At 42.5% G+C, this 24462-nt stretch overlaps 1 protein-coding gene across 1 annotated transcript in view; it reads left to right on the top strand.

Moving 5' to 3' along the window:
• The first annotated feature begins 13103 nt into the window (after positions 1–13103).
• Positions 13104–24462, top strand: part of STK24 (serine/threonine kinase 24) — a 62082-nt gene continuing 50723 nt past the window's right edge. Inside the window, exon 1 of the mRNA XM_054218874.1 lies at positions 13104–13372. Within this exon, the coding sequence (XP_054074849.1) occupies positions 13331–13372 (42 nt within the window). The 5' untranslated portion in view covers positions 13104–13330. The remainder of the gene's footprint in view (positions 13373–24462) is intronic.

Raw genomic sequence — 24462 nt, 5'->3', positions numbered from 1 at the left:
GTGGTTAAGGGAAAATAAAAATTGAAGCTGTGTAATCTGCATAGCTAAATAAAAAACGCATAAAAATGATGCAAGACCTAGATATGAAATACAGTGAGGCGCTTTAACGGCTCTCGCTCTCTAGCTGCTGTTGCAACCCCCCATTCGACCTGCTTCTGCTGTTGGTGGCAAATAAAACCCTCATGAGATTAAGATGAAATCTCAGCTGTCTGCCTAGGCAAAATTGTGTTTGTCCTCCTCCTGCGAGATTCAGCCGACTGCAATGTATATCCCTGCCAGAGCTCCTTTCCAACATAGCCCAGATAGGGCTTTCTTACTCCAAACTGAACATCTAGTCCCTACAGCTAGGAGGGAAATACTTTATTCAAGCCTGATAAACTTTAAAAAGAAATAATATTGGTGCTCCTGAAGCCATGCCATGCATCCTTGGTAGTAAAAATTGGAAATGTCTTCTACTTAGATGGGAATCCTATTTCATAAAGGTCTTATCTTACAAAAAAAAATGTTTTGAGTAAAGGTTAATTCAATCGGTGCAGCTCCTTCAGGCTGGTGCTTTACTTCAACAGAGTGCCTGAGATCAGTTCTGAAACCACTTAACTGAATTAATCCTATTGAATGCATTTTTACTGAAATCTGATCCCAAATGTGGGAGGGTGGGGGGGCACCAGAGCTGCGTGAGTTTACTAAAGGTAGAGCCGTGGATGTGCCACGCTGGCGGAGCCTGGCTGAGTGCTGAACCTGGGGTGGCATGGGGGCAGGGGGATTGCACTTGAGAAACTGAACATGGAAATGAGGGCGCGGGGGAGAGGACCTCCAGGTCCTCTACATCTGCACCCTGGCCTTCTGCTGCTCTGTGGGGAGCAGGAATATGAGGCTGATGGTCCTGCTATTCGCTGCTGCAGCAGGGCAAGAAGTTACTGTTACAAACCATCTCCTCTTCCTGTTTGGGACCAGGCTGCCGTCATTCCCCATCAGGTTCCTGACTGAGCTATGGAAACCCAGGCTGGGGTTTTTGTTTGCTTGTTTGTTTGTTTTTTTTTGGTTTGGGCTCTTTATTTCATGCATTCATTGCAAGTGTGATTCATCACTTCTCCACTGCATCAGCTTCAGGGCAGATGGCCGCCCCAGCAACCCAGTGACTCTAATGCCCACCACCCACCCCAGGGCTGATGAACTTGCTCCCTCTCCTAACTTGCTGCCACCCCAGCTGCAGGGGGCAGACCCCAGGTGCACTCTGTGTCACCTATTTCCAGCTCAGGGAGCCTGGCAGAACCAGGAGGAATCAGAGAAGCCCTGAGCCATCTCCGACCTGCCTTAAGGCAGCTTGCAGAACAGGCGGGATTTATTTGCTTTGCCCAGATCAGGCTTTTTGCAACGAAGTGAGAGTCTGTGATTACAGATTCTAAGTGATACCAATAGGGATAAAATACACGACGCTCTCCTACCTTTCTTTAACCTTTTTTTTTTTGGCAATCCCAGGCCCCTTGCTCAGGCAAGGCTTCCCTAAGGGGCAGCCCGAGATCCCCAGCAAATTCGCCCCCCCGACCTCGGGTCGGGGGAGCGACGGGTGATTTCCCACCACCAGGTGGCAGAAAAATACACTGCGGAGGAGGGAGAAGGCGGGAGGGGGGGAATGGGGGGTGTGCTCCCAGAAAACCCTCTCGCATCCTTGCCTTCGTGATTTTTTTCACTGGCAGTTATCGCAGGCTTCGGGTTATCCTATGGAAAAAAAAATACCCCATGCGTAGATCAGTCTGGCTTTTGAAGACCGCAGGGCTGCTGTGTGTTCCGGGAAATCAAAACATCCCGATGGATTTAAGCAAGAGATGGCTGGTCCCTGGCAGCGCTGGTGGAAGTCACCTCTCTTTCAAACTTTGAAAAACTTGTTAAAACTGCCCAAATCCTACGTGGTATTATGAAAAGAATCTTTGATGTTGAAGAATAATAAAGAACAAGAATAAAGCTGACCGTGCTGCAGCACCCAATGCGCTTATTCTAAAAGACGATAAAATCACTTGGTACAGCTTCACGTTGCGCTTAATCCAATTTAACTGCAGGGCTTAAACCCAGGGCATGGAACCCTGCCCTAAGAAGCAAAGTCACAAGCAGGTTTGGGGGAGTTTTTGTAACTGAGCAAAATGTCAGTCAGTCAAAGCAAAATTGGCTCCTATGGAGCCAGTTTTCTCATCCCCAGAGAAAACACCACCATGTCAAATACAGGGATGTATAGACACTCCAGAAAAAGATTATTTTTAAGTGGATACAGAATTTGGGCTGAATCTGCACTTGGTCCTGACGGGCTAAGGATGCAGTGATTTCAGATTCCTGCCTCCTGGGTGACTTCCCAAGCTGTTAACCTGTTGTACAACCACTCAGCCCAGCCTCTGTCTTTAAAAAGAAAGCCACAATCACCACATTTGGTAGGGGCCCCAGCTCTCTGAGATGGTACTTGGTGAGGCCTTGCCAGCTAGATACAGTCCATCAAGGGAGTTTGCTGGAAGAGCATCTTATTCCTGAATGCCATTCAGTTTTAGACCTCTCCTAAACACTGCTCTTTTCACACTGATGTCTTCTCAAGCACATACAGAAACAGGTTTTTGGACTATACTGCAACCTTTAGAGTCAAACTTGGACATGCTAGGAAAGAGCTTTGGGTATAGGGCTCTTATAGTCCTTGGGAGGGCAACAAGGAACCTCCATGGCCTGTGGGGCTGTGGATGCTGCTGCTGCAAGGGCTGAGAGGATTGTGAGCAAGGTCTGGATGGGTCCTCAGGCAACTGGTCTTGAGGAGGTCTTCAAAGCAGAAGGGATTTGCAGTGAGTTGTGACTTGGATGGGAAAGCTTTGGGAGGCAGGGCTGCTAGGAGGAGAGCTTTGGATCGACCTGGCACTGCATGCTGAAATAGTTTGGGAAGGGCTGATGGGGAGAGTTTGGGATGCCGGGTGTCAAACTTTCGGGATGGGAGGAGTTAGGAGAGTCACTGGATGGCATCTCCTGAGGCACTTCTAACCAGATCTTCAGGTTGGCGTCAAGGACCTGTGTGCAAGGAATGCTGCACCCTGACACCTCTCCTCAGAGCTGCTCCTCCCTGCTGCATCCTCCACCGTGTCTGCCCTATGGAATGCAGAGGAAACTTCAGCTCAGGATCACTGTAGGGGAAAGGTGTGGTGTCCAGCTCAGATTAAGTTAATATGAAGTTATGCCAGTGCTGAAGAAGGAGATGGTCACCGGGAGGGGCAGTGTTTCAGCAGTGAAAACCCCTAATGACTGTGCCCTCACTCTCACATGGAATTCTTGGAAGCCTGGAATTTAATTTTAAAGGTGTGCTGAAGTGCTTTAAAAACAATCTCTACAGAAGTTGGTTAGACACCCAAATCATTAAATACAAACACTTTACTTATATAAAAATCACAGATACATGCTCTTGCGTTTCTGCTGGAAGAATGACATAAAAAAACATGGTAAAACCTTGAGCTCTAATAAGGACCAGATTAGAAATTTTCATTTTACTTCCATAAAAACAAAGAAATGCCAGCATAGAGCTGCACTATAATACAAGCCAAGCTTGCTCGTTGAGAAAATTTCTTATGGAAATAAGTCAATGGCTATAGTGTCAGCCTCTATACAAGTGAGAGAGGAAGATGAGGAGGATGTGTCATAGGCTGAGGAGCCTATGTACTGCCTAGAAACAGCAGAAATCAAAAATCCAGTGAAGCTGATGAGAATCTTTCCACTGATATCAGTATGCTTTGCCTGAGCCCCTCAGTGCATGTAACTACAGCAGCTTTTCCATATCTGATATGGGTGGGTGCCACCTTGGCACTGGAGAGCTTCTCAGAAGGAGGGATGGGAAGGCCAAGATTTGCACCAAGGGAGTTTGGGAGGAAAGTACAGTTGGGGGCAGGATATATTCTAGGTGCATGAAGCAGAATGAGCAGAACTGAGCATAAAAGTGTAAGACAATCACAGTATCAGAAGATACAGAGTCAATACAGGTAATTCTTGGTAGCAGGTTTGGGGGCTAATCTGTGTATTTCTCACTTAAGCCTCATCAGAAAATAAATGTAGATTTGTGGTCTCCTGCAGTTCCCTCCGACCAGTTCTACAAGCAGCTATGGTGATGAGGTAAATCTGTCTGCTATCAGGAGACAATGTGACTGGAGGTTTGTGCAGCTCTGCTACTCCATCGCAGTGTTGGTATGAGCCTACAGCCTATAACACCCCCTGTAAATTTACTTCTGAGCAGTGAAGAACACCAGTGCTGATGTGGACCAGCAAAATCTGCTCTTCTTTGCAAGTAAAGCACCAGGTACCTACTATCTCAACTGGAAGAAGAGATATGTTCAGTCCAAAATCCCCAGGAAGCCTGCTCTCTTGAAAAAGATGCGAGGAAAACCGAGCCGGCAACTGTAGAAGCCAAAGGAGCGTGAGGTTTTGGGATCTATCTGGAGGTCTGGTGGAAGTGGGAGGTTGTGGCACATTTTTGTGAATGAAAGGCGGTCTGCAGGAGGAGGTGGAAGATTGCTGGAGTGTGTCAGAGCACTGCGAGCGCTACAGGAACTTACTGGGTGACTACTTTTAGAAGCCTGTGGGATGGGAACGATGGGGAAGGTGGGAGGGCACATGCACAGGACCTGCATTCTTATGGGGGCCCAGTTATTACAGCCTATAACTGTCCCACACACATACTTAGTGTGGATGATGGTAGGTTCAAATGTTGGGAAACAACTTACAAGCTGTAATTTCTTTTCCTAATAGAAACCCTCACAGAATAACAAACTCGCAGTTTGGGGGATATTTGTGATTTCTGGCTTTGCACTCTTTGGGTATTAAATTCTGGGGTTGGGAAGGCTGCCGGCTGGTGTTCTAAGTGTTGAGGGTCTCTGATTACCTAGCAAAGAGGTTTAGTGGCAGGGAAGTCATCCTTCCACGGTTTGCTTCTGTACCTGCTCTGCGAAGACCGACCACTTTGGATACACAGCTCTGGGCTTAAACCATGGGCAGGAGCATTTACTCCTGCAAACTGAGAAGGTGGATTTTGTGGTATGAAGGAGTTGGAGCCACCGTCCTACTCCATACAGGACATTCTGGATGGAGTTTCACCTTCTGCCTCATCTGAGCTAACTGTGGGCTACCAGCGAATGGGATGCGCTGGCCTCCCTCCCTCCCACACACACGGTGTCCCTGCTGTGTGACACTCCCAGACCGCTGTCACCGGGGAGTAATCCAGCAGGATGTGCACGCATTTCCCGTGGGATCAGTGAACTGATGCAAATCACCACGCAGGCATGTGATCGCTAATGCAAGGACGGGAGCCAGGGCTGGGAGAAAGGAAGAGCAGGATCAGCACTTTGGCAGCAGACCGCAGTTAAATTGGATTAAGTGCAACATGAAGCTGTACCCTAAAAAACTCAGCACATGGCAAACTTTGTTACCAACACCCTAGGCTGGCAGCAGAAACTTGCAGGAGTCCATGTGGTTTTGTGTTCAACAGATGAATACAATATAATTCTGCCAACACAAGATTTTACAGGTGGCTTCTGGTATATCATGAGATTAATGAAGGGTAAAATATGTCAATTCTTGAATTAAAATAGTGAAATAGTGCAGTTGATTGTAAGACCGCTACTTATCAGTTATCGATGAGATATAGTGCAACTTTTTCTCCCAGGACAACTGCAGCCTGCAAGCAAACATTTTAAATCTGTGATGACATGGACCGTCTAGGGACATAGTTATAGGTTAGAGAGTCTCATCACGATTACAGGGTCATCCTTAATGGATCCATTTAGTCTGGAGATTTTGCTAGTCTGTTGTGTACATAGACATTAATCTGAGATCAGAACCGATGTCTCCATTATAAAATGCAAAATGTGAGAAGAAGATAGCGAAGGTATATTTTCTTCTGTTTGCTTATGTTTGGTTTGTGTGACGAGGGTAAGAGAAAGGGTTATAAAAAGCAAGATTTAATGAAATTATGCTCTTTGGGGGCAGAAGCACAGTGTGGTATAATCAATCTCATGTTTCTTAATGAGCTCTAGGTCCCCATCTGATTTTAATTGTCTGTCTGGAGTACTAAAATACTTTCAGGCACTTATATTTTGCTCATTATTAATAAAGGGCATACAACACTTGAGATGTTTCTTCCATTTCCTGCCTCATTCCGGCTTATCCATTATGATTCTCAGTACTACAACAAAGTGAATCTTCTAATATTAATAAGAATCTCAAAAACCTGCAATTTTCTATGAAGTACACCACTGCAGGAAGTGAAATATATATAGAACAGCATGTTTTATACGAACATTGCAAAATACTGGGTTTTTCTTTGGGGAGCATAATTTAATAGCCCATTTTTTTCCCTTCAGCATGCACGAGACTTAAAGCAGAATGTGTGCCTGTACTTCAAACTTTGCTTCTGTAATAAACAAAACAATTTTCTGACAAGATTGCTTGTTGAACCAGAACTTAAATGTGCGGACGAGTCTAGCTGTAGGAGGCAATCTGTGTGCTTTTGAAGCTACATAATCTGTATTTATGTCTGCTGACATAAACACATGGCTGCAGGATTACCCATGGCATGTCGAGAGGAAGGCAGGCTCCAGCAAGTCCTCTGCAGAAGGGACCCCCCTTTCCACCAAAAACTGAAAACCGAAATTTTCAAATTTGGTGGAAACGCAGAAAACCCCGATGTTTTGTCAGGGTATGATCCCCACAGAGTTTGAAAGAACAGTAGAAACTAATCTTGAAGAGTAAACAAAATTAAAGGCAGGGACAACCGTCAGTTCTGGACAACACAAGGATGTTTTCTGTTATTAACGCGGAAATGTGCGTTTCTCCTTCAGCATAGTAGAAGAATGTCAGAATATGGGTGTTGTAAATATCTCTAACAAGGCCTTACAGAAAAGAGTCTTTCTGGGCAAACTTTATAAACATGAAATAGCTAAATCAGGGGATGAAAACCCACAGATATAATTATAGTTCATTTCTGCACACTGAGTCATCCTGACTATGGGTTCTCATTTCAGAACAATGCCCAGCCCTTTCTGCTCTACTTTCTGAGAGGTCTGCTCAAGCAGGGACTTATCCTTCCATGGGTGAGCCAAGGAACTGGTCATGACCAGGAAATTTTTTGATTAAATATATTTAGTGCTAAAAAATGTTTCCAAAGAACTGTCGAAGGGTGTAAATTCCCATATGCGAAAGGCAGTTTTGGTTCAGGAACCCAATACGCAGTCTCACACCATAAAGAGTTAGGCAGACCATTTTAAATTTTGATTGTAAAATTCTTGATGGAGAGTGTAGCAGAAGAGTGAGTCATTTATGAAGTACAAGAAGAAAGATACGGGTGGCAGCCTGGGGAATAAGCCTCTTATACCTTGCGCAGCTGCGGGGGAGGGATGAAGAGGATCCTGATACAGGGACTCGGTTACTGAGTCAGTCTCCCAGGAGGGTCAAGGCTGCGCAGACTTATTGCTGGTTGACTTCCATACGCTATTCCAGCAGAAGGTGACTCCCGGGGCCCGTGGGGTTCAGACATGCTTATTTCTCTTGCCAGGCTCTACTACCCGCTGCCAGGGAGCAGCAGGGTTAGCAGGGAGCCAAGGGTGACCTGCTCCTACCCACCTGGTGCAGACTCGTGGCACCCAAGCAAGAGGATCAGAGCAGTCCAAGAGCGGTCATCTGGCTCTGCTGACAGTCCAGGTCGCCAGTCCGCAGTGATGAGGCAGGGCTGAGGGCTTCACAGCTTCAGACAGCCCTTTCCCACCCCACTCTTGCTGGAGTTTCAGAGCAGCCCTTCAGTTCAGCCCTGGAGGGTGAAGGGCTGCAGAGCCTTTGAGTGCAACTGAGATTCAGGCACCAGCGCGGGGACAATTCAGAACAGGTAATCTGTGCTATGCCCCAAGGCTCTCTTAGCCTTATTTATTGGAAAGGATTAGCATTTTTTCTTTCGATATCCACAAATATTTTGGCGAAGGCAAGAGGAGAGATCTTGGAATACAAATGAATAAACCAGTCTTAGTTCAACCTCTATTATAACTACATACTCCTCAGTGGAGCTCCCTTCAGTTATGATTAATCATCCTTCCTGGCCGAGGAAATCCCACCCTGCAATTCCACTAATGACAAGGGTGAAATATGAGCCAACTGCCATTTCCACTTCTGCATAGCTCACTAGCAGCCCATCTACTCAGCCTTGTAGCTTACAAGGTGTAGTGCGGTGTTCCCTACCGACCCTCCGTCACTGAACAAAATCCCTTCAGCCGCTTCCCATTTAACCAAGGGCAAAGTAAACCCGAATAAAAGTCTTCAGTGTCAGACACACAGCATTTCCACCCATTTCAGAAACAGATGTACAGTTTTGTTTTGTTTCTGTAGGTAAATAAACTTTTAGCATGCAAATAAATATCACTTAAACTCTAAAAAAAAAGCTTCTGAATGGTAATGTGCCAATTCAGCTATAATTATGATACCAATACAATAACATGAGGGTTTAATCCTGCCCTCATCTAAGTCAAAAGAGCAGATTCTGGTAGCTTTTTTTCTTCTCATTCAGAGAAATTCTGTTTCTGATGTCAATATAAAACCACATGAAAAGGGATGGGACTCATCTGGCTATATGGGTAGGCTATTTGGTTTTTTCACTGTTCAGACACTGTGAAGCTTAAAGCCTGACTTTCTCTCTTTGATTTTCATTATGCCTTAGGAGGCTCTCCAGAGTCCTGTTATTTTTTCTCTTCTAGTACTCTAATTTATCAAAACTTAATACTCTTTTTAATTTGCCTTAGTGAAGACTACAGATTGACATTGGGAAGCTAGGAGCAAGTTATTTCTAACATGCTGCTGTTGTATGAACAACGCTTCCATGAATCTGTCTATTTTTTAAAGGAAAAAAAATTTCTTTGCCCCTCCCCCTACATCTCCTGTCAGCGAGCTCCATTATTAATTTGTGTTGTTACCCGCTGTTCTCCTTTTTGAAGTTTCTGTCTGATAGCTCTTGTTATGAGAAAAAGTGTACAGGCATTCCCTAGTTACCTTCTCCAGGCCATTCATGAAGCTACAGAAATCTACTACCCTCATGAAAAGTCTCTTTTCTAAGCTGAGGAGTCATAATGTATTTAATTTCTCCATCTAGAGAATTTTTTCTGAATCTTTAATCATGGCTTTCTTCCCTTTTTGGTACTTTTTTGCTATGCTACGTTAACATTTTGGAAATGATACAGACAGTCTATAGGAGCAGCATGGATTTATAGTAAGGTATAACAATGTTGTCCCTCTTATTCTTTATTCCTTTCCTAATAACTCCTAATATCTTTATCTTCTGAGTGATTTGAAATCCTTGACAGCCTAGATTGGTAGGAACTCCAGTACGTAAAGATAAACTCTTTTCCCATATAGTTTCCCCATGCATAGTTTTCAATGCTGAACTCCCATCTGCTGGTGTGTCACTCGGCAGTCACTCACTCTGAAATTCTTCTGCAACTCCTTGTGCTTCATTTTAGTTTTTACCTCATGATACTTGGCAATGTGAGACTATTTTGTCATTTCTCTTTAGTCACTTTCTTCTAGGTCACTTATGGATACGCTGAGAAAGATTGGTCCCAGATGGATTCCTGTGACAATCTATCGGTAACACCATCCACTGTGAAATGTTCTTATTTTCTCTTTCCTCTCTATCATCAGTTATAGAACCATGTGAGGACCTCCCCTTTTACCCCAGGAACACTTAAATTCTTTAAGGTTCATCTATGAAGAGCCTTGTTAAAGCTGCTTTGCATTATATGATACAGGCAAGTGTCACACATTTAAAATACAAGTGTTCAAAATGGAGCCTTGATGACAAACTACTGAGAATTTAATTTTGAGTACATAGTCCATCGGGCTATTAACAGGGTAATTAAAAAAAAAAAAAGGATAAGACTAGGAACCTAATACATGCAGTTAAGAAAGAAATCACATGTTTTTATTCAGGTTGTTAAAGCAGTTGACGAAGAAATTGATCAGTCAAGAAAGCGTAGAAAAAGGAAAGAGGAAAGACAAAAGATAGTGGTGGATAAAGATGATAAGGACACAAGAAAAAAAATCCAGCAACAAGCTGAGCAGTGAACAGTACGGTACTGCGATTAGGTTAATTGTTCTATGGCCCCCAGGCCAAGGATGGCAGGATGCCCCTGCTGCCCTACAAGAGAGACAGACTCAACCCTGTCTGCACGGGAGTCTCCATAATCCCATAGACGTACCTTACTGCAAGCAATACTCTCACGCGTTCAGCCCCCTCACTCTTCCCTCTTCCCCAGGTAAATCTGTGCCTGCCACTTATTCACCATTACATTTCTTATGTGCTGTAATTTGTAGACAAATGTTCCACCTGTTATAATCCATGGTGCTTTTTCTGCAGTGCATTTATTTCAAGATAGGATTATTTATTTATTTGTTTGTTTATGTTGCATTACAAATTCTAAGAGCTAAGTTTTGGGTGCACTTTTCTTCTTAGAAAACATCTTGCTCGGGTGCACCTTTCTTCTTAGAAAACATCTTGCTCATTTGAGAATTTTCAGTCTTGGACAGTAAGAAAAATGCTTTTTCTTCACAGATGTAGTTATAATTTTCTTTTGTAACTTTTTTCTTATATAACCAGCAAAGCACAAAATCTCGGCATATTCCAAGTATCATTTTAAATTGAAAGCAAACCAGGTATTGAGAAGTCTACACATAAAATAAATTTTGCATGCTGGAAACATCTGACTTCAAAAAGATACAAAAGGGAACGATCTTCATAATAAAAACTGTTTATTTTTGAAGTTTCTGTCGATGGCAGGCTATCATAACATGTAATCATTCTATTTTTAATAAAGATTTCTGCAAAAGTAATCTTTCTTTGGAGTATAATATGCAATTTTTTATTTTTTTTCAGAAAAGGTTAGGCAAAGGAGATGAAAATTTGCAAGGCTTCTGTTATTTAGTCTGTGAGGATGGAGCTGAAATTTAGACTGAAAGATTAGCATTTACAAAACTAAGAGCAAACAGAAAACACGTTCATTGTTTTAATATTATTTTAACATATTTTAATATTTTGGTTAAAATGTCTTCAAGTCCAGGGGCGAAATTGGAATTGTATCAGAACATAAGATACAGTGTACAATATAGAAGCTGACAGAAATTAGATGTTCTAATACATCGTTCTGACTTCATTAGAACTTAACTTAGACTGGTATCTGGTTTATGACATAGAGTTTTGAGTTGGCTCCTTTGTTTTCCTGCGTTTAACAAGTAAATCTGCTCATAGAGCTTATTCCACTGTCTCAAAGAATCATTTTTCAGGTTCAGTCTCTTGTTCAACATGTAATGCAGAACTTTGAAACCTTGAGATGAAATAAATCCATGATCTTTACTTAATGGTGTCACACAAGCAAGAGAAAGACCTCATAGCGGCCCTAGGCGGGGAGCTTACCTGGGGGAAGTTACTCCAGAGCAGCCTGCACATGGGAGCTTTTTTGTGCTTATGCACCTTCAGCTAGACAATCTACAAACTAAGTGTAAAGAGGGAATTAGAAAGATATAACATAAACAACTCTAGCAAATCAAGTATATGTTCCTTATGAAAATCACTTAAATCACAAAGAGTATACTAATGGACAGAAAATAATATCTTTATACCTCTCATAATACAAAAAACTTATTTTTATACCTTTCTTATTTTTACTCTGCACTGAATGTACAACTGCAGAAAAAGTAAAGCCTGACAAAGTAAAACCTGATAAAATCTGTATCGTAATGACTATATAGAAAAGAGCAAAAATAAAGCTGCACAGGCAATAATAAACCTGATATTTTAAAAATCTTACAGACATTTGTTTCTACAAGTTTCAGTGAAACAACACTGTGTAGCATTATCTCAGCCCATATTAGACAACAGAGAATATCAGAACTACAGGAAAAACTTCAGTGTGAGTTCTAACCATGTATCAGTAAGACCATTTTATATTTTGAAGTGTTCCATGCAATTAAGAGATTTAAGATTAAAAGAGTAATAAACTAGTGAATTACCTACTGAAAAGTAATTTATGCTGCGGTGGATGCTCACCCCTTTCTTTAATTCAGTTGAAAAGACACTGAACCACTGTCCTGCGGATCCTGGACCCACTGGCTGACCAGTTTCAATAATTTTAATGCTCATGAAAGTACCTACCTTTTTGTGGGGGGGAAAAAGGAGAGAGTTTTAGGGCATTCCACAGTGCATTGGAAATTGCGTGACAGAGGTCTTGAATCTCATCTTAAATAGGCCAAATGCCGGGAATATAAAATTGTCGTGTTCTTAAGGGTTTTGCATGGGGGTCCAGGGTTTCTCTAGCATGGGGGAGACCTGACTTGCTGACCCCCTCTTCCTCCATTTAGGAAGAGTTGTAAAAACACGGCTGTCATTTCGGTGTACCGCTTTTGCAACTTCTGACAGGAACTCAAGTGCTTCCTGAAACCGTACCCCCCGGCGGGGCGATAGCATTACCCTGACCTTTCTTAAAGCCTCCAAGCGAAAGGGAGGCAGGAAAAGGACATACCAGAAAACGTCTAGGGTTTCTGCCATCTTGATCTATCGCCTCACCTCGGTTTCCTCCTTTCAAGCCAGCAGCCCCGCAGCCTGATGCTCGCCTCCCTTCACCTGCTCTGCCGCACCGGCAGCCGCCCTTCGCGGGGGCTGGGGGAGAGGAGAAGCAGCTCCCCGCTTACCGACGAGGCGAAGGACAACATCCGACGCAACCCGCAGAGGCTACGGCCCCGCCGTCTCCCGCCCCGCGCAGGATGCGAGCCGGGCGCCCGGCAGCCCGTACCGCCAGGGGTGCTCAGGCCCGGACCGACGGGTCTCCCTACCCGGCGGTAGGTACGGCCGGCGGTGAGGGGGGAGCCGGGGGGGGGGGGGGGGGGGGCAGTGGTGGTGGGACGAAGGGCCCCGAGCGGCCGCCGGCCGTTACCGGATGGCGGCGGGAACCGGGCGGGGCGGCGCGTGCAGGTAGCCGGGGAGGGGAGGCGGGGCGGGCACACCAGTAACGGCCGCCCTGCGCGCGTGGCCAGGGGAGGAGGAGGAGGAAGAGGAGGAGGGATGAGAACGCCGCCGCCGTTGCATCCGTGACAGGGGCCTGAAGAGCCCGATCTTGGGACGGCCCCTTTCCCACCGCCGGCGCACGGGCGCTGCTGGCTCGGGGGAAGGGCGAGAAGGAGGAGGAGGAGGACTCTGTGTATGTGAGAAAGAGCGTGGAGATGAGCTCAGCCTTGTCCCCTGGAGCCGCCTGAGGAGACCCGGCACACTCCCTCCACCCACGCCGCTGCCGCCGCCATGGCTCACTCCCCCGTGCAGACGGGCCTGCCGGGGATGCAGGTGAGGACCGGGCGGCGGGAGGGGCCAGCCCCAAGGGCAGGCGCGGACACGCACCCCCGGCGGGGATGGGCCCTCGCCGCCTCTTCCCGCGAGTGGGGATGGGGGGGGGAGGGGGGAAACGACACGAAGGGACGTCGGTAACGGGGGTTCCCTGGGGTGGAGGGACAGGGCGAGAGGAGAAAACGCCTCTTGGCTCTGACTCGGCCCCGGGGGCCGGTCCGGGCTCGGGGGGGAAGGAGGGGGATCTCGTAACCCGTGGAAACGGAACGTGCTGTCAGCGCTTCGCGTAATGCCTAACGAGGTGCCTCCGCCTGGCGAATCACTCCTTCCCTCTCCCCTTCCTCCTTCCCTCTCCTCTTCCTCGGTAGCCTCTGGTTCGCCACAAGCGTGCGGAGCGGAGGGGTGCGTGGTTTGTCTCCCCCCCCCCCCCCGCCTCCCCGCGCCCAGGAGTTCTCCTCATGAAGCGAACCGTGTCTTGATGGATGATTTTCGGTCCCGGTTATTTTGACGTGATTGGGGGGAAGCATACGTAAAAAACGGGGCCTGAAAATGTTGACCTTCAGCGCATGCTGCAGTGCCCATCTCTGTGGTGCTGGCTAGTGGGAGCGCTGCCCGAGGTGGGTGCGCGGGGATTGTGTTTGGCTCTAAGAGTTGGTTAGCTGCTGTCGTTACACGGTGGAATTTGAAGGTTCCGTGTTGTAACTATATTTTTGAAATAACCAGTGTGGTTTTCTGGTGACTGAGCTGGCTTCCCCCCCCGTTTTTCTTAGACCAAATGCAAACTACTGCCAGAAAAACATTAAGGTCATTGGTATCCGTGCATTGTTATTCTGATCTTTCCCACATCTTATTAGAAACTTTCCTGCCCCAACCTCCAAAAGGAAAACTTATGCATGGTATGTAGAGTTTTTCTCAGTTTATCTCCTGGGTTGAAAGTTTTTGTGCTTCATTGGGTTTAAGTACTGATTTACACTGGTTCGTTTTTCCGTGAGTCAAGATCTTTAAGTCATGAATCTTTTTTTCTTTGCGTAACTTGAGGATTTGAATTTAAAATGTTACATGCTTAGGCATAGCATTAATTATATGCTCAGGCATAGTACTGGATGCCAAATAGAGTATGTAGGCCCTCGCTCTGAACGGATTAATTTATTGCGTGGTAGGTACTGCTGTTGAGTGTTCAAGTTCACCTTCCAAATATGAACAGTTCACCGATTGCTGGAGACTGAGAAGTAACGGTTGTTTGCTTTGGCTAGGGCTAGATTAATGTTGCATTTTTTTATCCTTTTGAAACATGTTAGAACGAAGATGACTATCTACTTACTTTGAAACAGAATCTGTAATATTTTAGAATTAAAAAATCAGATTTGAAGCTGCTCAGAAATGGGAGAATTAAGATTATTTGAGCAATATGCATGTACCGCTTATGCGTGTCACTTCATGATCTTTCTAAGGACCTGCATTTTTTATTGACTGGATTTGTTATTTAGTTTGTAATACTGGTAGCGGTACTAAACAGGTAGATATTTAGGGGTTTTGTTAGTCCACATAATTTGGGAGTTTACTTCAAATCTCTTCTTATTCAGGACAGCGTTATTATTCTCATTAATTTTTATTGCATTATTATGAGACTTTCTCAAGCATGAACATTAACCGTTTAAAAAACCCCATACAAATACCAAAGTAAAGACCTGCTGATAGGTAGAGGCATAAGTCTGTCAGCAATATGAATACTACTTGCTCATCTTCTTCTTCCAGTTCAAGATGTCTGTAGCCATTTAAGTTCTGTCAGAGTATATAGCAATTTTATAGTGGTCTGTTTTCAGTACACGATTCTCTTTGATTTTACTTGCAGATAAATGTTCAAAGAGTAAGGTACATACAATGCGTGACATCTACTTAAATAAGACAAAGGTTATGGTTTAGGACTTTTTATTATATAAAAGAGAGAGGAATAGAGCTTAGTTCTCTGGGTTATAATTAAATTGCCTAAATCACGGGACTATCTTTTCTTTTTCTGTAGTGTGATCCCTCCTCCCCACCTACCAGCTTCTGCAACAAACGGTGTAAGCAGTGTCAGTGACAAGCTATGCAGCTTTCTCCTACGTTCTTTGCTGTACTTACACAAGAGAGCCGTCAGTATCCTAGTGTGAACAAGAGTAACTTCTTGACCCCTCAAAAATCACATGCAGGGACAATGCTTTATTAGTTCTGTTTGGTGTGAGCAGAGTAATGTGTTAATAGAGCAGAGGAATGAAGGATTAATGTATTTCTCTCTGAACAACATATCTGATCGATGTTTGAAGAGTGATGCATAAAAAGTGAGTGGGTAGAGAGTGAGCCAAAGGAATGAAAAACTGTGGAGGAAATGTAGGATGGTGCTGGAAGGTTGTCAAAACCTGAGATTCACTGTCTGCTGTGAAGTGGGCATGTTGTAACCTGAATAAAAACAGAGTTGGGTTTTTGACCTAAATTTCTATGTGTGCAAATAAGTTTGGACTCAATGTTTATGCTGTCCTTGGTTTAAGGGCTTTGTGTAGATAGGAGTTTGAGTGTGTGGCATGAAGGTGCATCATTACTAAACTTGGGAGTGTGTTGTCTTCCTTCTTTATGCTTTATAGAAGTGGCCTGGGGAGAATGCTTGTTTGTCTGTAATGCATGGAATTTCTGCAAGACTGGCTCGAAGTAAGTGTATATGACCTTGATTTTCAGACTGGTCTGCATTTCAAGGCTGTGGTAAGCTTCTATAGCTTCTTTATGGGAGCTGTATTTTAAATAATAAAGTACTGTGTTTATAAATTTATGGTAAGAGCGCTTGGTGAACCGTAATGCATTTTGAGGCATGTTAGGAGTGTGTTGGACCAAAAAGCTTGTGAAACCTAGCCTGTCAGAGAAAATCTCAAGGGATGAAGCTGCAGAACAGTACTGCTGTACATCAAGCTGTTGGATATGTGGCAGCAGCCAGTTTTAAGGAAAATTTAAACAATGAAATAGTAAAATTAATAGTGACTGTTTCTCTTCTCTCTTTCTCCACTTAAAAAGTTTTGAGGTTAAGCTGCATCTGGTTTGCTTGTATTTTTTTTCTGAAGCTGGAGAACCAGAAAAGCAGTTTTTTACCATAGCTTTTCTGTGTACTTCTATCTGTGTGAAATCACTGTGTAGAACAGATTTTATTATTAGCCTACTTTAAAATGGGCCTTATGTTATGATAATAAGAATACCATAAACTCCTTCTGAGAAAAGATAAATGTCTCTGTCAGCTTCAGATCTCAGAGAAGTGAGGAAAAACCCACAGGTGGTTTGCCTTTTTGAAGTTCAGGCAGTGTGTGTGTTCAGGCAGTACAGTGGCACAGTTAGAATGGATCTAGGTATGACTTCTAGCTGTAATTTTAGGTGCTTCCATGCTAAAGGTAATTAAAAGTTTCAGGTGAGTAAGAATTTCAAATACACTTCTGTGGCATAATGAACACTGCTACTGATGGACTGTGGAGTTACTGATCAGAAACAATTATTGTCACCTTCTTTTTCCTGCTTCAGTCTCCTAAAGGGGAAAAAACAAACAAAAAAACCCCCAACCCCACCCTCCCCTAAATGCCCTGAAGCCCTGAACTTTTTTTTTTCTCTCCTAAGAAAAATAATTTTCTGAGAAAGTTTTTTTTTTTTTGTATTTCTGTATGTCAGCTTCATAAAATTCCTGAGGTGCTTGTAAAATTCCATCATTTTTAAGCCAAAGCCTCTTCTGTGTGATAAAAACCTTTCTTTATCTTCCTCCCTTTCATTTTTTTGGGTAATAGTAACAGTATTTATGCAGCAAGTTTTTTTTATTCATTCTTTATTGTTATTTTCAATGCAAGAGCTACACGTTCTTCATCCAAAATGTAAGCATTTACATTCACACCGTCTTGCTTCAAGAAATGTTAAAAGTTTAACTAAATCTAAATGGCAACTTGACAGATGAACAGAAAGGAAAGGTTGTTAAGTGTAAAGGCACCATTTCTGGCTCAGAAAGTGTCTGAACTGCCAGTTTGCTGGAGTCTGGAAGAGCGTTTTGGGAAATGCTGCTATTTACTTGTCTGTTCTTGCACTGTTCCCAAGATGTTCAATTTTGACTGCTGTAGGGGAAGTGTTCTGGCCTAGAGGATCCTTTGTTCTGATCCAGCATGGCTGTTCTTTTGTTCTTACTATATGTATTACTGTCTTTCCTATTATAACTTATTCTCCTTTTAAAATAAACTGTTGTAACTACTTCATGTGTGAGCTCTAGTTTTGGTAATTGCAAAACATTAGGTTGCTAAATCAAAGGCACTGCAAAGTCCATGTAGCCTCTGCTGACTTCCATTTGCAGCTTCTGTGTAGGAGATTAATTTTCCCCAATTTGAATTTTTTTGAGAGTTTGTTGAAGTTATAGGTGTTTTTTTTTCCTCAGTCTTTAAGCTGCTTTGTTCTTTTCTTTCTGTGGCCTTTTGCAGGTCCTTTTCTATTAGGTGGAAAATAACTGGTAATTAGCCATCATGTATAGACTGCTTTGTCTTTGGGGAGCAGTTTGAGGTACTCAGCCTGTTACTCTTTTGAGTTGACCTTATCACTTCATGAATAGCTGAAGAATTTCTTAGGACAGCTTTTTGGAATAAGGAGCAGTAATAGTAATCCTCATTTTTTGTGAATCTCTGTGTTACATTGTTTCAGCCCTTTTGTGGTTTTGGAGCTATGCTTTTTAGACATGCTTTCTAGAATTCCATTTAATTTTAAATGTTTATGTAGAGGTAAGGTGGGGTGTTTATACAGAGGCAGAGGAGGTAAGGAAAGGTACTTTTAATTTCCAAAGGCTGAACTTAGAAAATATGGTTTTGGATCTTTGTTGTGGTATCAGTCACACCCAAGATGGTTGGCTGTACCTGTCAGTTACCAAGTGACCAATGTCAGCGTTCATCTTTTTATCTTAACTGTTGTTTCACCATTGGTGTCAACAGCCTCTAAACAGGAAAAACATATTTCCATCAGTGGCCTTCCAGAATGGGTAAACAGACACTGCTTATGGCAACTGTATCTTTCAGGTACCCTTATAGACCACTCAGGCTAGTTTCATGTACTAGTTTCATGTTTAAGGTGCCCTTGTAGTCAACTGTCATCTTTGTTCCCCAGAGAGACAGAAGACTATTGATGTAGTGAATACATTTAAATACTGGGGCTTTTGTTATGAGTGGTGTACAAGGCTTTGATGTCAGCTTTTACATAGTGGCATCTTTTGTGTCTCTGAGATAGGAAATGGATACATGTATCTTGTCTACGTTTTAAAATTTTGCCTGAATTCTTTTCATGCTCCCTTTCTTGGGTGGGAGGAGGAGGAGGGGATGTACCAAACACCGATGAACAAAGCCAGCAAGATTTGTAATATAAGATACTGCATCCCAGAATAATTGGGCCTGGATTTTGCTTTTGGGATGATACACCTGCCTGTATTGGTAAAGCACTATTTAATTAAGTGGTGTTGTGTGTGGCTAAGAGTAATGATTTGTATAGATGCAGCTATATAATCAAAACCTCTTTTACTTGTAAACTTTTTCAGTTGAGGACTTTGTGTTTGTCCATATACATCTGTTAATATGGGGTAAGTTTCCATGTATATGTATGCACCTGACGACTAATAACAGAGATGATACATTAGGAAGCATCACTTCAATGTACTGAATTAGAGATGTAGAGGGAGAAATTCTATAACAAAATATTTAGTTTTATGAGAAAACATAAAGATAATATAATGACTCTATACTACATGAGAACAGTTCCAGAACAATTTTGATCTGGGTTTCCTAACCCATCATTACAGTGATCTCCCTTTTTCTGTAGGGAAAAGTTGCTTTTAAGGTGATCTTCAGCTTCCATATTCCAATTCTTTGGTACAGAGAAGCTTGACTGTGAATGAAGCAACTTCATTTTGGCAAAATTGCCGACTCCCTTCAGTTGATGTGTTTGGGTTGTATGCCTAATTAAGTCTCAAGCCATGATCAGTACGAGGTGATGATGGCATGATGGCACTCACAAGTTAGCTGATACCAGTAAAATCTGTTTGGTTTTTTTTCCTAAGCTTGTTTTAAGCTTTAGTATATTACCTGAAACCAAACTCCTGGATATGTTGAGGATGTATAATTCCAAAATTAGATAAATGTAGTATACTTTTGAAGAGGTATATTGAATAGACTCTTTAGTAAAATTGCTTTTGTAAGCCAATAAATACTTTGTTTATTGGAAGTATCTATGCATGGAATTGTTACCTCTTACTGGACAAGAACATATCTGAGAATAATAAATGTTTAGGTTGCACAAGCATCAGACTGTTCCATATGTTGATTCTACGTTAGTATGGAACTAAGAGCCTTCTGCAGTGTAACTCGATAGAAAGTGAGGCTTGAAACAGGAAAATTTGGGGAATGCTTGTACTCCTCTATTCTATATTTAGTTGTACTGTTAGGCAGCTTCTTAAGAGGCATACATCTGGCTTTTCCTGTCAAATGGTAGAATGGGTGGAAGAGGCATCTCCGCTCAAATTATGGGATTGCTGTAGATCCTAAAACTCACTCTTTTTCTTCTTTTCCTTAATTAGTGTTAATGCAACATAAATGTCTAAATGCTTCTATTAGCGTTATTTATTCAGCCATTTACCATAATGGTGGGAATTTCTGCAAAGAGCCACTACTTTCTTTTTTCTTTTTATCAATAGTTTAGCTAATTAAGAGTGACTTTTACTGTGTCTGATTGATCTCTTATCAAGAGGAAACAAGTGAGAGACGTTGCTTTAAAACTGTTGCTTGGGACTCGCTTCCTTAACTGTCTTTCTCTTGGTGTCTAAAATAGATTTTGGGCTTCACTGCTGTGCTGTGTCTACTGATGATACTTGTTTGTTGTTTTCATTGTGTGCTCGAGGCATGGAAAGATTTTTCAATTGCAGTGATTTATGTTTTAAAAGTGTAATGGGTGGAAAGGAGGAAGTCAGTTACAGATCATGAAAGTTTTTAGTGATGTTATATTAAAAAAAAAAAAGAGCCTGAGGAACTATTCAGAAATTCAGCATATTTAATTGGATTTTCTTTCTGAGTGCTTGTAGAAAGCAGGCAGGTCGGTTAACTATTAATTTTGGAATTAAACTCTTAATGTTGTACACTAAGCAGCTTTCTGAATGAAAATCTGAATGAAAAATATAAAATTACAGCGTGATTTGAGCAGGGAACATTGCACCCAGAAAATGGTATTAGTTCACTGGGAATTTGGATGTATGCTTTGGATATCCATGTAATTGATGAAGAACTGAATATTTTGTATTCTGAATTTCAGATAAGTGCATCTTCCTTGAATTAAGTGGAAAGAGGTTTATACAGTGGCTGAAGAATGTTTTTATGATAGGCTGACTTTAGACAACTTTTTTATTCCCCCTGGAAGCACACTTAAAACCTGTTCCAATCTAGTTAGGAATCAGAGCAAGGGAGTTGAACTGTATTATGTATTATTAAGGGCACTCTGATGCATACTATATGTTTTTATCCTGATCCGTTTGTGACATCCAAAGTGTTTGAGGTATGCAAGGTTTTACACCTTTATTCTTCACTTCCTCTCTCCCCACTTCCTTACGACCCACCGAAGTTTCATGGCAGAGTTTATGGCAGTTTTTCCTCTTTATGATAGTTTAATGTATTGCTAATTCTTCCAACTGTTCACATTTTTTTCCCAGAAAAAAAGCAATTTCCTTCTGGTAGTGCATGTCTGAATTGAATAATTATAGTATTGGAGATGGAAAATGAGAAATATGGAATGTGTACTTTTCCAGAATAAAAGAAATGAACAATCATGTGTTCTTTTCGATCACTGACAAATTCTCAGTGAAACATCTGGATCTTAGTTTTACTCCTAGTTAGTACAGATGAATGCTTTCATTCTAGTCTTTGTACCTTTCATTAAATGTTTTGCTGGTTAGTCTTCTAAAAAGAAAATAAAAATAAAAGTCAGTTGTTGCTGTTCATGGTAACTATAAAGTGGCTATCCTAGTTCAGATAATTTTACTTTATTATCGACAGATGAAACTGAGAGATAGCTCCCTTTAGTTCAAATTTTAAGGTTTCTTAAAAATTTCTTTTTTTTCCCCCTTGTTTAGATAAAAGTCCCACACTATAAATCCAAATACTTTAATATATTTTATCTTTTTGGGTTAGTTAGCTGCTCTTTGAAAATACAGGTAGGGCTTGATACAGTGCAGTAAAACTGAGCAGTTTTTCTTTTGCAATACTGCCTCTGTCTTATTTCAGTTTTCCACCAACTGCAGGAAATAATCTTGCGTTACTCATATACGTGTATATCAGTTATTCATATATGGTGTATATATATTGCTGAAAGAAAAAACTTGCAAGCTTCAGAGAAAGGTAAAATGCTGGGTAACAAAATTTGAGGCTTCTCATTCCTGGAAGTAGTTTTTCCTGATGTGAAACCATCTTATTTTGGGGAGATTTTTTGTTTTGATTGTGGGTTTGGGTTTTTTGGTCAGTTTATTCTGTTCCATCCCTCTCTCCCCTTTTCATAGCCCAGGCCTGTGGGAGGGCTGCATGGTTTGAATTTGTGCATTTTAACCAAACTTACAAAATATCTCCACTGCTGCCACTTGTGGAGCTAGCTCTGTGGGGGTAAACGTAAAAATGAAATCTGCTGGTCTGTGTTGAGGTTAATAGGCTTTAGATCTTTAGGTTTTTGAAAAATTGCAAGTGGTGATACTGGAAAACCTTTGCAGTGCAACTTCCGAAATGGAGAGCTGTGTGAAGAGGGATGACATCAAAAATGTGACAGTTGTTTACTTTTACTGGCTTTTAGGCTTGAAGTTCTCTGGGTACTTGAGAAAATTGTCTGTATGAACTTGTCTGCTAGATTTCTGTTAGCTTGTCTTTATAGAAATTAATCTAAAATAAAGAAATGATGCACTGCAATGGTGTCTCTTTTCAAAAGAAACTCATGTATTTGTGCAGTAAATTTAGCAGTAAAAATAATTCTCAGTGTGATAAAAATAGCGTCTCACAGAATAGCTCAGATTGGAAGGGACCACTGGAGCTCATCTAGTCCACCTCCTGCTCAAAGCAGAGTGAGCTAGGGCAGGTTGCTCAGGACCCATCCAGCCTAGTTTTGAATACCTCTAAGGATCTACAGCCTGCCTGGGCAACCTTTTTCCAGTGTTAGATTACCCTTACAGTAGGAAAGGATGGGGTTTTTTTTCTTTGTGTGTTTTTGTTGTTTTTTTTCTCTTCTGAAGTTTAAATGGAATTTCCTGTATCTCAGTTTGTGCTCATTGCGTCTTGTCCTGGGCACCACTGAGAAGAGTCTGGCTCTGTCTTCTTTACTCCTTTCCATCAGGTATTCACACACGATAAGATTTCCAACCCCCCCAGCGTTCTGTTCTCTGAGCTAAACAATCCCCACTCTTTCAGCCTCCCCTCATATGTCTGACGTTTCAGTCCTTAACCATCTTTGTGGCTCTTCACTGGTCTTGCTCCAGTATGACCATGTCTTGTACTGGGGAGCCCAGAACTGGGTGCAGCACTGCAGATGTGGTCTCACCAGTGCTCAGCAGAGCAGTAGGATCTCTTCCCTTGACCGTCTGGCAATGCTCTTCATAATGCAGCCCAGGATACTGTTGGTGTTCTTTGCCACGGTGGCACTGGCTTATGTTCACCTGGATGCTAAGGACTTCTCTTTAAAGCTACTTGCCAGCCAGTCAGTCCACAGCTTGTACTCGTGTATGGTGCTTCTCCTCCACAGGTGCAAGACTTTGCATTTGCCTTCATTGAATTTCAGGAAGTTTCTGTTGACCCATTTCTCCAGACTGCCAAGGTCTTCTGAATGGAACTAGTGTATAAACCACTCCTGCCAGTTCTGTGTTATCGGCAAACTTGTTGAAGGTGTGTTTTGCTCTATTGTCCACGTTATGGATGAAGATGCTAAACAGTATTGACCCAAGTATTGACCCCTGGGTAGTGACTGGCCTCCAGCTGGACTTTGTGCTGCTGATTTCCTAGCCTCATTTGTGAACCTTGGACAATGCCTCTGTATTCCTCCTGGGTCACTTGACCCCGCCTCTACCTCTTGTACGCTTTCTCTTTATGCTTAAGTTTAGTCAGGAGTTCCTTTTTCACCCATGCGGTCTTCCTGCCACCTTTTTTTGTGTTCCTGCGTCAGATGGATCATTCTTGAACTTGGACGAGGTAATCCTTGAAAATCAATCAGCTCTCCTTGATCACTGTTGTCTCTTGAACTGTTTCCCTGGAATTCTTCCACTAGATCCCTGATCTATCCATTCTTCCTTGAGCCCTTCACGAGTTGGTTTGAGGAGGAAACTCAAGTGCATGGGGTCCTCACACACTTGACCCTCACCCCCAGGACCATGTAGTCATGCTTGATATGCTCCAGGTCTCCCCAGGCTATTTCAGTGGTGTCTGATGTGAAAGAATAGCATCAACAAGCACTGAACAAGCCTCATCAGTCTCCCCAAAATGTCCTAGGTTGGAGTCCCTGGCAGGCATCAAGCTGTCCTAGGCAGTAGGTCAGGTCAGGAGATAGGGACTTCCATTCCTCACAGGGAGGGAGTCTCCCACTACTGCCACTTGCAGCTTCCTCCTGGTGTTGTCATAAAACTGATGGTTTGTGTACCCTGTTTATGAATAGATTTACTTGTGTAAGTAGTACAAAAGTTTGAGCAAGAAGATGATGCACCTTCTTGCAGAAGATAAAGTTGTTTGATTTGTTAATGTGGTAGGTTACACACCTAACCTGAGTTGTCCAAACTTGTCAATTGTTTCTGATGAATATGTATGAAGTAGTCGGTGTTTCTGTTAAGATCTGAAACTAATTTTTTTACGAAGTCTACATTTTTGTGTGAAAAGAACACCAGATGTTAACCACACGTGTTAACAATGAACAAACCTGTAGTAGTGCTCTCAGAAACAACGTCACACCTCTTTTTTCTCCCTCTTATTTTTATCTTTTGTTTTTATCACTTGGAAGAAGTCTCAATGTCTCGTTTAGAACATGAAAGTGTGGTTATGTGCAGTTATGGGGCAGAAAAA

This window comes from Rissa tridactyla, chromosome 1, assembly GCF_028500815.1.
Source record: "Rissa tridactyla isolate bRisTri1 chromosome 1, bRisTri1.patW.cur.20221130, whole genome shotgun sequence".
NCBI lineage: Eukaryota > Metazoa > Chordata > Aves > Charadriiformes > Laridae > Rissa > Rissa tridactyla.
The sequence above is the reverse complement of the archived record's forward strand: the minus strand, read 5'-3'. Positions and strand labels throughout refer to the sequence as shown.